Source organism: Phalangium opilio, unplaced genomic scaffold (assembly GCF_054372755.1).
Source record: "Phalangium opilio isolate 3A_F unplaced genomic scaffold, DU_Popi_V2 ptg000003l_1, whole genome shotgun sequence".
Lineage (NCBI taxonomy): Eukaryota > Metazoa > Arthropoda > Arachnida > Opiliones > Phalangiidae > Phalangium > Phalangium opilio.
The window spans coordinates 11339785-11351905 of NW_028324145.1; the positions used below are offsets into that span (position 1 = coordinate 11339785).

General features: G+C 36.9%; 1 protein-coding gene across 1 annotated transcript; it reads right to left on the minus strand.

The window, feature by feature from the left end:
- Positions 1–666: 666 nt before the first annotated feature.
- LOC149717831 (uncharacterized) lies at positions 667–2411 on the minus strand. The gene is made up of 4 exons (XM_089834551.1): positions 2180–2411; positions 2045–2105; positions 923–1301; positions 667–845 (listed from the first exon to the last, which is right to left on the minus strand). Exons 1-4 carry the CDS (start codon positions 2272–2274, stop codon positions 679–681), a joined length of 702 nt encoding a protein of 233 aa, XP_089690677.1. The 5' UTR covers positions 2275–2411; the 3' UTR covers positions 667–678.
- Between the last annotated feature and the right edge of the window lie 9710 nt (positions 2412–12121).

A 12121-nucleotide genomic window follows, 5' to 3' on the forward strand; every position in this document is an offset into this window, starting at 1 on the left:
TCCCTAACCAATTTCCATAAATGTTTGACCATACTCACTCCCTTGATGACCAAATGTCAATTTGATGACCCGTCATCAAGTTTTCAACTGACCAATTTAACCCTTATTTCAATTACCCAATTAAATTTATAATTTTCCTTCTATTTTCTGGCATAAAAACTGAAACAATTGCCTGAATTCCCGGGGCTGCAATCTAAATTAACTCGGGTATCTTGTTTAAAGAGTTCAATCTCGAAATTCGGGGAAGGGGTGGTACGCGTGAGTACAAAAGGTTTGATGGAGCTGAGAAAATGCAAGATGTTATTGAATACATTTTAAAAAGCGAGCAAAAATGACTTAAATTTAATTAAAAAGGAGATTTAGATTGCTCGATCTCCCACCGCTTCTTTTACTGCATCAAATTGAATTTTTTTTATTTTATTATTTTCATCATTACGTTTCCTCCAATGAAAGGAAGCGATTCGATTTTTGCTTCTTCATTCTTTTATTTTATGTTTGTCGGAATTCATTTTTATTTCTTTAGAAAACTTTAAATGAAGGCAATATTTTCGTCGTTGAAATGAGATATCAATTTCTTTATTAAATAAATAAGCTTATACGTTATAAATATATAAAAAAGTCACATTTTGGCACCGGTGTTATATATTATAGAAGATTTTCCGTGTCCATCTGGAATGGTCAAGGTTTCCGAAGAAGGGCCATTTCTAAATCATTGAAATTTCCGTAAAAAGGACCTCTTACTCCAGCACCAGCCTTTATGGCAATATCGGCGCAATTTCGATATACTTCTTGAGGGCCGCAACCCATTCGGTCTACTCCATCCGGACAAGTTCCCCAATTATTACCTGTACCGAAAGTGTAAACTAATTACTTCAAATTCCACCAGCCAGATATAGATATACGTATAAAAATTAACCCGTACCGGACATCCAATGCCATCTGAGTACGCATGCCTCGCAAGATATTTCACTTGGTAATTGCACTCTTGCGTAAAAAATGCCGGAATTATTATTGGGCACAACCATTCTGGTTTCCATGTTATGATCAACTATGGGCAAAGTATGGAAACAATCCTCCATTTCCGGAACTTCAAAACTGTTCCGGTTGCACAATGAAAACTCAAAATAACCCAAATGATTGGCCACTATATCGATATACAAGTCCAATAGAAAACCGGGCCGGTAGGTTCGAACAGTTATATTTGTGGCGTATAAACCGCCGGTTTCGTGGGCTCTGGGTAATGGCGAGCTGTAAGCGTCACCGCAAACACCGCATTTTCCAAAATTATCCTCGTATTGAACCTAAATAAAATACGCCTGTACTTTTAATTTTTAATTTCAAGTTTATTTAATTTCCGAGAAAGTATAAGAATTATAGGAATATAGAATAGGGAAATTAATTCCAACTTTAAGACCTTTATTAATTAAAATAACGAGCTGAAATTCCCCATGCAAAACGTGTTTTAAAATAAATATCGTGTAGTTGCGGGCAAAGAGTCGAGAATTAAAATTTTAAAGCGGACGACATGTAAACAATTGTAGGGACCTCCCTACTACATTTCCAGGTATGTAACTCGATATATAGCTGGTGAAAACTTAACGAGACTCGAAATTATTTGTCCCTGGTGTATAAATTTTAGTTCCATGGGGTACACAGAGTGGCTGAGCTATTTGAGACCCATAAGTCGGTAGTAATTAGTAGGAAAAACACAAAACCTTAGCGGAATAATACTACGCGTACCCCAAATAGCTAAGAAACACTATACATATTCCTCATTATTATTCATTTACGCTATACGTTTTAAAACGCGAATCCTGGCATTCTATTAAAGTCCTCAACAAACCTAAATATTTCAAAGCTAACGAGGAAACTATATGGAGGCAACATCTTATCAACAACTTTATACTTTATAGTAAGATGCTATTTTAAATATTAACATAAGCTCGCGGAACTTCAATAACCCCAAGCAAAAAAAACCAATTAAAATTTACAAATTAATATAAATTTGCAATTAAATAACTTCTTAATTTAAAAAACATCTTACCTTGATTCCGCCGCAAAAATTCTGAGTATCTTCGTAATTATGAGGGGCGTTATATCCGAATCTAATTAATAATATTAATATTTAATTAAATGTATTTGATATAGAGGCGACTCTCGGGTTGATTGGTTTATTTACCTCCACATCGTATTTCTAGCCGGGGGTTCAATGAGTCTACCGTGTCCTCGAACGACGTGGACATACGCCACCATGGTTAATAGAATCGAGAGCATAATCGGGCTAGACTAGCGGACGCCCGACTCTTTAATGATTTAATTTTACAACTCTTTAAAGTTTCGATTCGATTGAGAACTTTACGGATAATCGAAGATATCTTCCGTAACCAGACATTAGAGAACTTCGTTTGCCTCCAAAGATTACGAGCTCCTATCTTTTTAACCCCTATATTTTATCACGAGAGGATTTTTTTCTCCTTCAGAACTCTTTTTTTCTAAGTTAGTGTTCATCCGTATTGAAATAATTACGGTTCTAATTTACACGCAATTTCATCAACACGCTGTTTTCAATTAAAATAATAATAATCATAATAATTTCGAATACAATCTGAAATTAAATTTATATTTAATGAAATATTTAAATGTTAAAAATTTATTGATGGTCAAACTTACCCGAAATTTAAAGACGAGAAGAAATTACTATCGTAATTTAATGACCTTAGTTAAAATTAGACACGAAAATTGGTTAAAATTAGCGCACGATTTTATGAAAGATAAAATTTACTAAATCGGAAGATTTCTAATAAAATTTAAGATAATAATCAAATATATTCAAAATTCAAAACAAGAGAAGAAATTAAAATTATAAAATATAAGAAAACTCTAATCTAATAAACGATTCGAGTTGAAACTCGGTACATCTTAGAGGCGTTAAGACCCCTGTCGTATACATAAAAGTTAAAGAACTTGAAAGGGACTCCACCCTTCCTAACGTTAAGAACTAACTCGATCGGTTTTTAAGCTACCTGTCAAGTCGTTTAAAAACCAGACTGAATTTGCGCTTCAAGTCGAACAAGATAAATTCAATTACTATAGACATTCGGTGTGACGTCCACCTTCGTCTTAATAGCGTAAAACGCTTGAAATTTCGTCGACGACGCCAAGTTTAAGTTAGGTCATTGCCACCATTGGCACCGCGAACACGTTACAACCCTTTCAAAAGAAGCAGCGGCTCTAAGCTTTACGAGTCGAAGTTACTCCAGTTGCTTGCGTGTATGCATACGGAATTAATTACGGATCGGTTTTGACAGGCGACAGATTAGATCCCCCAAGCGTTACTCCTTATTTTTTTTATAAAAAGGATTGCTTTATTATTCCAGGTCCAACCCGTCCTATCAAATTCTTAAAAGCCAGATTTGTTTCGTGATAGCCATGAGTTAATTCAATAAAATAAGGAATATTCAGATATTTGAATTTAAATCACTTAAGAATAGAGTAATTTCTAGAGGGTTATGACGTTGAGAACGAAATTACTCCGTACAATAATATTTCATTATTCATGGAAGGATGGAAATAAATTCAAGTGATAACCCTTCCATTTCCTGTTATAAAATTTAGAATCTTGTAAATTATAGCGAGAAAACACGAGTCCGGTTTTACGAGCGGGGGGTATCTTTGAACTTGAAAGAGAATGATGAATTAATGCGCGAGCTAATTATAAATAACTCTTTAATATAAATTAACGTTTGCACGTGAAACATATATACACACCCTTTAATTAATATTAATAGTAATCTTGATTAGCGGAAGGTTTATAAAGCAGAAATTCGTTTCTTATTCATGGGGGAAAATGTTATTTTAAATTTAAATTAGAAATCTCCCGCCCGCTTCTAGCGAAATTAATCATTCAAATTTCTATTTCCCAAATACCGGGAAACTAAGGAATGCACTTTATAAACATATTTGAATATTAACCAGGTTTTTGATTAACTTGCCGCCCCTCTTTCTTTGAACATCAAGAATGCTAATACGAAAGTTAATTTTAATACATTTAAAAAATAATTTCTATAGCTAAATGTTTACAGAAACACGTACAAATCTAAAGTTTTCATTCCTTAAATACATTTTCTACCGAGTGCTATATTTTCTATGGAACGCTTTTGTAACATTACGTGATTGGAAAATAAAATGCTTGTTGTCAAGAAAGAGTCAAAGTCTGGGAACTGCATGAGTCCGGTATGTGTAAAGATGAAGGTCAAGAAATGCGATTTTGAAGAAGAAGAAAAAAACATTTAACTTATAGAGAAGTCGGACTTTAAACCGCGCTTACATATGTATACATACAAAAGTGACACGCTCCAAAAAGAAATAGAGGAATGGCAAGCTTAAGCGGCTCTCGTATGGCTTGTCAAAGAAATGTCAAGTCTAAAATCTTTTTTAGGTAATGTATTCGGCCGGGATTTGTATTGGAGGGCAACGATAGATCGAATATTCTAAACTCGCTTTTATTCTCCCTCATGGCCAAAGGGTCGCTCCTTCGCGAAGTATTTGGGCTCAAAGTACTAAATGGGTCGAAATTTCACCACGCGTATCCGGTCCGGTAACTCTATGGTAAAATATTGAACGATAGCTTTAATAGCATCGGTTTAATCTACTTTTGGCGAATGATTTTATATGGCGGAAGGAAGGGCCTTTTGGGTGAGTTTCTTTCCAGGCCATGGATGGTAGCGGCCAAAGAAACTGAATAATAACGATACTAGGGCCTAGTTCTAAACCCAAGAACTGAAATTCTATTCCAGCATTTTACGATATTTGTATAAATAAAATTGTACAGATCTTTTCCGGAATACATTTGATTTTCATTCAAATTCCGGCTTAAAAAGTGCATGGATGGTTTTTGCTTTTACTGAAATAACTACTCAGTAGTTTGAAACTTTAAAAATAGAGAAAGAGAGTGTTTAATAATGCGCGCATTGACCTCTTGTTACAAATGGAATGACTCCAAGGACATACGCGTGGTGTAAAATATATTTAGATAAGGCGATGAAACCTTGGGTGATGTCCGGAGCTAATGTTTAGGAGTTGGACAATCAATACAGAGTTGGAAATATAGGCATGGGGCGAGCTAGCGAGAAATCAATTAGCGTCCTGGTGCGTAGGCGAGTAAATGGGATAAAATATCGGCAAAGTGGCGGAAGCTTTCCCTAATAGCGTCGAGTAGAGGAGAGTTCTGTTAGCCCTGACATTAATTATCCCATTTAGAATGTTAAATTGTATAATCTACACGTCGACAATGTATTATATACGTCGTAATAACCAGAGAGAGAGAGAGTACGCTGACAACGCTCAACAATTTCAGTTCCTGTTGCAGTAGACGCTAACCTACCAACGTTAACGATTATGGTTCGTCCATTGCCTTTGAGCAAACGAAGAAAAGGGAAGGACACGTTACCCAGCATTCCTTAGTCCCTGCCTATCATTTCACTGTCTTTGTTACCAAGTTTAGAAGTAAACGTAAGTTGAAGTATTTCCCAACCGAGACCCGTAACAATAAACGCGACAAAGTCATGATAAAGTTTATTTACTTTAGTTTGACGCCTTCTGGTTTAGGTCTTAGACTAACTACATTTGCAGTCTGGCCTGGACTATAGCTAGAGTCATATCTGACCAATGTTCTATTATACGGGGGCCCAGTTCCCATATATAGTTGTTATATGGGTCTGGGTGCATGGGGAGTCGCGTATAATTTGGTAGGTCATGTATTATATAATATTATAAGGACTATTATTCTAGGCTGCGCCTTCATTTGCATAATAGGCATTTACCTCTACACTGCTAGCTCATATTGAAGGCGGGCGGTGCTGCTGCTTAAGGGAATCAGCGAGGCGTTAGGGCCCTAGTTTAAATTAACGGCTTATTATGGATCACAATCGGATCGGCGCCTTTCAAACAGCCCTAATGAAATTTGCAAATATATATATATATATAAACGTATCTAGAGTACAAAACACTCCCGGCTCGAACCGCTACTTGTCAAAAACCTTTGACATTTACTGTTTTAAGGTAATTAACAAATCAAACTCGTTTGCTTCATTAACTATACCATAAATATTTTGGTATATTACTCGGGCAGAAAATTGACAAAACCTAAAACGAGATGATTGTAGCGTTGAGTGCTTTTACAGGGTTCGGAAGAAATTTTTATATTGAAAATCCCTGACTTTTCCAGCTTATCCCTGACCAATAAGGTGTTTACCAGAGCCCACTTCATCATATGTATCATTGCTCGAAGCATGGTTTGATATACCAAATGAAATCCCTGACGTTTTAGAAAAAAAGGTTTAAATCCCGGACTTTTTCGCCCATTTTCCAAATCCCTGACTTATCCAAATTATCCAGGTTTAGTACGAACCCTGTAAATTTACATTAAGTGGCTGACAGAGAAATTCAGTATTCTTTTTGGCCCTGCACTTCTCCATTCCCCGGAAATCTCATACTCCATTTTTGTCTCTTCTTTTTATGAGCAAAGATTTCTTCTCGTCTTGAATCCCTCGAGATTCGTCTTAGTCAGCGTGAAGACGTCAGAAAAACCGCGAAAGACAAAGAAAACCCCGAAGAAATCTTTTAAAGACGCGCTCCGTGAGTTTCAAAAAGAAAAAGTAAAGAGAAAGAAGTACCACCAACACTAGCTCCTTCTTTTCTCATACATTTCATGATCCCAACGAATATGGTTGAAAGAAGGAAGACATTGCGTTTCTATAAGAGCTCTCCCTACCCTATTCCTTGGCTTAACCTTCATTCCTCATTCAAACTTGGACAACAAAATACACCGGACTACTTCGATTAAATTGAGAGAAAGAGTCCAAATTTTTCTTATACTTCCAGAATAAGGAAGTGAAGACGCGTACTTCGAAAGAGTTCCAAGATATTGGAAGTGTCAATGGTAGTTTGTGGATAAGGTTCTAGGGATTGAAGCAAACGTCACCCGTTACGCGGCGGATGGAAAGCTTCTTATATCAACCTTGCAACTGACGATATCGCATCGCCAAGAGTATGAGAAAGGTGAAAAACGATCCACTGTCCATTTTTATTTTTTTTTTTACTTTATCTTTCAGAGTATTGATAGAAAAAAATAAACGAAAACTCAAAACGTCAGCGATTGTTCAAAGAAAGAATTCCTTTCCGCGAAATATTTAAAATATTACAAATTCCAAGAATAAAATATTGACGAAGAGGGATTAGTTACGAGTAAGTAACACGAAAAGAAAGGTGTTTTACTTCGGATAATATACTTCTGAATGTAATTGCGTCAACTAAGGGTCTGTAGAGGCAGAGATATTATACGATTTCCGACGACTTAAAAGTTTCAAAGAATATGAAAGTTTTCAAAATTCTCGTTAAAAATGAAACACCGTTGGTTGACTCCCTGCCCTATCCCCTTTTTCCGACAAAGTTTGGTGTGCAGTTCAGAAAATCACTAGGAAACTTAAGAGAAAGAGGGGATGGGAGGGGGGCGAGGCAATGTACGTTTCGCCTCAAACTATAACGTATGACAAAAGTTTGGTATGGTATCGCGTTTAGGGGGTAACTCCTTATAACTCATCGTCAGAGAGTCAACGCGCCTGAAAGAACCCGGTTGTTGTATACCGTAATTAGAGTGCCTGCTGACTCCTAACTCCGGCGAGAGAGAATTATAATAAGAGGAGTGGAAGACAGCGCCCACAGTTCTAATTCAAATTGACTTTCGGTTCATTGTTTGCCAAAGTAGCAACGGAAAAACTGATAAAATCACCTTATTATGTCACGTGTTGTATAGTATACTTTCTACTCCTCCCAGTAAAATTCTCTATGGTAGCAGCCAGCGCCTAGGGGTTATCGTAACTGTCTGAACGGGTACGAGCTTCCTTACTGTGTTCCTTTATCTAGTGGGCACGCGGAAAACCACGCGTTTACTATCCTCTCCGCTACCGTACAGAAAAAACACACCCACTAATTTCACTTTAATTGCTTTGGGCGAAGATAGCGGCTCAAGCTCATTTGTCAAATTTTACACGCCATCTTCTAGCTCTTCCAGGATTCCGACTATTGGAACGCCTTTTCCCTAACTAGCCTAACAACGTCTCCGCAACTATATGAACAGTCTCGTTACCACCAAACTTGATATGCATGCGCGTGCAGCTAGTAAAGTGGTATTTGAATGCCATAAAACAATAACTCCAATGAGTCAGTCACGTTCTTGTCTAATTAAGATACGTTGTTTTCGCTTTAAGATTAGTGGCGCGTGAATGATATTAGAGTTTAAGTGGGAGGATAAGACGGGCCTTGGCGATAGCTATTTGGTTAGTACAATGGAAGGGAAACCCAGTCGCGTGAAAATACGTTGCCCGGTAATTATAGGGGGGAGTTTGGGGGGAGGGGATTAAGAGAAACCGTCGAGTGGAATTTCGGGAAGATCCCGCTGATTCCTGGCTTTTATCCGGCCACCATCCTGAAGTATATCTACATGCAATTTCCTGGTGTTATATAGCTGTGTGTTGAATCTTTTTATTTTTTCAATTGGAAAAAGTAGTTTTCGTGGATTAACTTAAGGTTATCAAAACATTCCATTAAGTTCCGTTGTTTACTAAACAACAATAACATATGGTGGAGATTAGAACCGTACCGTTCAATTTCCAAGTATATTTAGTAATCGATCAAAATTAAAAGGAACCTGAATTGATACATATTAAGTTCGGCAACCAATGAAGAATTGAATAGAATATATTTAACACTTTGCGTTAATCTACTTTTATAGTCGGTTTGGATGGAGTACTAGCTTGTTTTGATTCTTTTCACTTGATGAAAGAACGCTTTTTATATTATTCCATCCGATTCCCCTTTGGCTAGATTTTAATCAGCTAATTTACAAGTATCACCATGCACTTTACCTCGATCCGTCCGTGCCTATCTCTTCTTCCTGTTCAAGTAATTATTACGAGAACAATTAGTATAGGCCTAGGTCTAATTTCATTCTTTCTAATAAAACGCAACTCGAATGGTCCTGAAAGATAAAGATAACTCCAGGTATAAAATTTTATTCAAAATATGACAAAGCTCGCGTGGGAAGACCAAAAAAGGCAGCTCGAGTATATAGTTTAAACAATGTCTCATTGTGAAATATAAATTTCCGCTTTATAAATTTATACATCCTTTTATGTTTTCCCTAACCTTTACGATACTTAAGTTTGCGGAGTATTTATTATAGAAGCGTGAATAATTCAATTATCACGTGAAAATTTACCTTACAATTATATCTATCCTTAATGTAAAAACATCATAGAGATTTAGATGAAATTTGGCAAATGAACGTGTCGCAAATTACTATTGAATATTCAAGGTAAAATTAATTTAAAAAAAAATAACTAACGTTGTATAATTTTCAACAGCATACTACTCAAAGCTCTTGTTCCGACTAATAATTATAAACATCAATTTTACGGTCACTAACCTTCGGTATGCCTTAAATAACGATCATTTTAACGACGTTATATTAATTTAATTATTTAGTCCAGCGCAACACGCGTATATTTAAGCAAGCTCAAACTGGGATTTGTAATTTGAAGATGGGTTAAGGGCAGGCAGGCCCTGGAAAGGAAGGAATTTACGGCTCAAGTCGTATAACCGCTGGCCTATTAAATGTCTTTCCTAACTATTAAACCAAGGATTTTATCGGTAAATTTATTTATATCTTTAGTCGGAAAACTTCTCTTAATACGCCAAAGGGTTTTATAGTCACGGATTGGAAGTAATACAGGGGAACGTAGCCAGTAAGAAACATGTCCTTACCTCTACTCTTTGTCTCTATTATCTTTATTTCAATGGACACGACATAATTCTCGTTAGGTATTTAAAAGGGGCTGTGTTTAATGAGGCATCGAAAAAAAGCGGGAAAAAGTAAAGTTTAGAAAAGAGCGGGAAATTCAATATTACGCGGGTAAAACCTTTCTACAGGCGCTGGTTCGAAGTACACGGAATTAATGGCGCCTAAATGTAGGCTTTTCTGGAGTACGCTGATGAGCTACTAGTGAAACCGGTTTACAGGCGTACTGATAATGAATTTAGTAATAAGTAATTAGGAATATCTCAACACCAAATATTATTGCACGAAATTCGAGAACGTGCGGTGTTTGGAATCTAATCGCACTCGAATTTCTAAGTCACCCTTTTCATAGTGAAGGGAGATTGAAGCTGACAATGATACATTTGTAATATTCACAGTCCCCGAAGCCTCTCTATTTTCTTTCATTCCCCAAAGGGTATTATTATCCGCGTCTGTAAGGGGGAGCGCCCCTGTCGCGTTATCATTGATTTGCAGACGAAAACGGCTGACTCAATTTTGCAGACTAACCTTCCTAACTAAACAAAGCGAGCATACGCGTACCCGAACAAGGACCCCGGCCCGAAAACTTCATTTTACGAGTTTTACCCGAAATTTTTCATAAACGCCCTGAGAGCTTTTACCGTTAATTATCTCAAAAATTTCGTTACGACATCGTCCACACCGGACCGCTTCCATACACGCAAAATCCCCCAAAATGAACGCCTTTCTCGTGTTTTCAAAATTTGGAAAAGGAATTTTTGGTTATTTTCTTCCCGGCTGGTGGCCAAAAATTAGCCTAGTGTCTGACTCAAAATTTGATGTAAATTTCAGTTGACGGTTAACTCAACGAGTTTCAACACAAATTAGGCTTAGGGTTTATTTGAGAAAATGCTAATTTTCCTGACAAGTAGGCCTATATTGTTAAAAATATTTCGAGCATAGAAGATCAGTGTTTCATAATGATAAATGTATATTTAAAATATAACTTTGATTTATTTATTAGTTAGCATGAAGGGAAGGTCACTAAAGTTTAAAGGGTATATCGAACGAGGTCATAAAAAAGGCGTTTATCTCTGGAAAATATACGTTTTCCGGGTCAAGTGTCTAAAATCAACGAAATCTGTCATTTCTGTGTGACGTAGCCAGGGTCCCAGGGATGGGTGCTGTGACGCTGTCTGAAGCTACACCCCGTGGATGCATTGCTTCGGATGAATGCCTGATATATTTCACAGCCCTCGTCATTCTTCTAGCGTAAAAAAGATAACCCACACTTTTTTTTTTTGGTTATTGAAGAAGTCTGTCACTGACCCTTATTTATCAAGGAAAGAAAGAAAGTCATATTTTTTGTCCAGACTGAAGAATTGAAGGATTATATAAGCGAGTGACGCGTAAGTAAGAAAACGTCAACATCAATAAAACATTTTTATTCAGGACAACGGGACAGAGAGAAGATTGTCCCTTCCACAACCATGGATGCGTCATGGACTATTTCAAAAGAGTTCCAGCGCAACATCTCGTAAGTGTCACCCGGAACATATTTGAATAATTAAGAATATTGATCAAAGGTGTATTCATTTATTTGGCAAATAAAATAAAGTAATGGAAATTATTTTAAAGTACTTAAATAAGTTCCGCTTGTCACTTTAAAAAAATGCAAACTTTATTATAGGTGTAAGCGAATGTGCGTGAAACTAATATAGAAACGGTCCATTTTTCTTAAAAAATTAACTATATCTGGACGTATTTTCCCACACGACTTTCTCTTATAGCTTTCAGGATTTTTAAATCATCTTCGGTTAACTCGTCCAGTATTTGTTGCTTTTTCGATTTTAAATTCTGGCAACCGCCGTTCTTGCCGTCGCCGTTGCTCTGATTTTGTGGTTCTTTTAAGTCGGGTGGAATTATCGGTGGTTTGTTTTGAACTGGCGCAGGTTTGGAGATCTCAACTTTGGGCGCCTCCGTAGTAGCCGGCTCTTTCTCTACGTTGTCGGGAATGACGGTGGCGATGGAAACATCATCTTTTTTGTGGCTAATTGTGATATCGGCGCAACCACGGAATGTCTCTTGATTACCGCAACCCATACCCGATGTTCCGTTTGAGCAGGTATCCCAACGGTTAGCTTGTTTATTTTTAAATCAATTGTTAAAAATAGTTATGGTCTCGTTCAAGCACATTTAAGGCGAAGTAATTAAGGAAAACGTGACAAAAATCACAAGTGGCTAGGTGCTTCACTTCCCCTTTGGTTTCACAAGGAAATAAAACGT

What these genes read in the sequence shown, in the direction of transcription:
- LOC149717831 (XM_089834551.1), bottom strand. Translation starts at nt 2,274, where the DNA reads ATGCTCTCGATTCTATTAACCATGGTGGCGTATGTCCACGTCGTTCGA. An exon ending in ATTTTTGCGGCGGAATCAAG is followed by an intron (nt 1,302 to 2,044) that starts GTAAGATGTTTT and finishes TATTTTATTTAG; the next exon opens with GTTCAATACGAGGATAATTT. An exon ending in CAGATGGCATTGGATGTCCG is followed by an intron (nt 846 to 922) that starts GTACGGGTTAAT and finishes CTTTCGGTACAG; the next exon opens with GTAATAATTGGGGAACTTGT.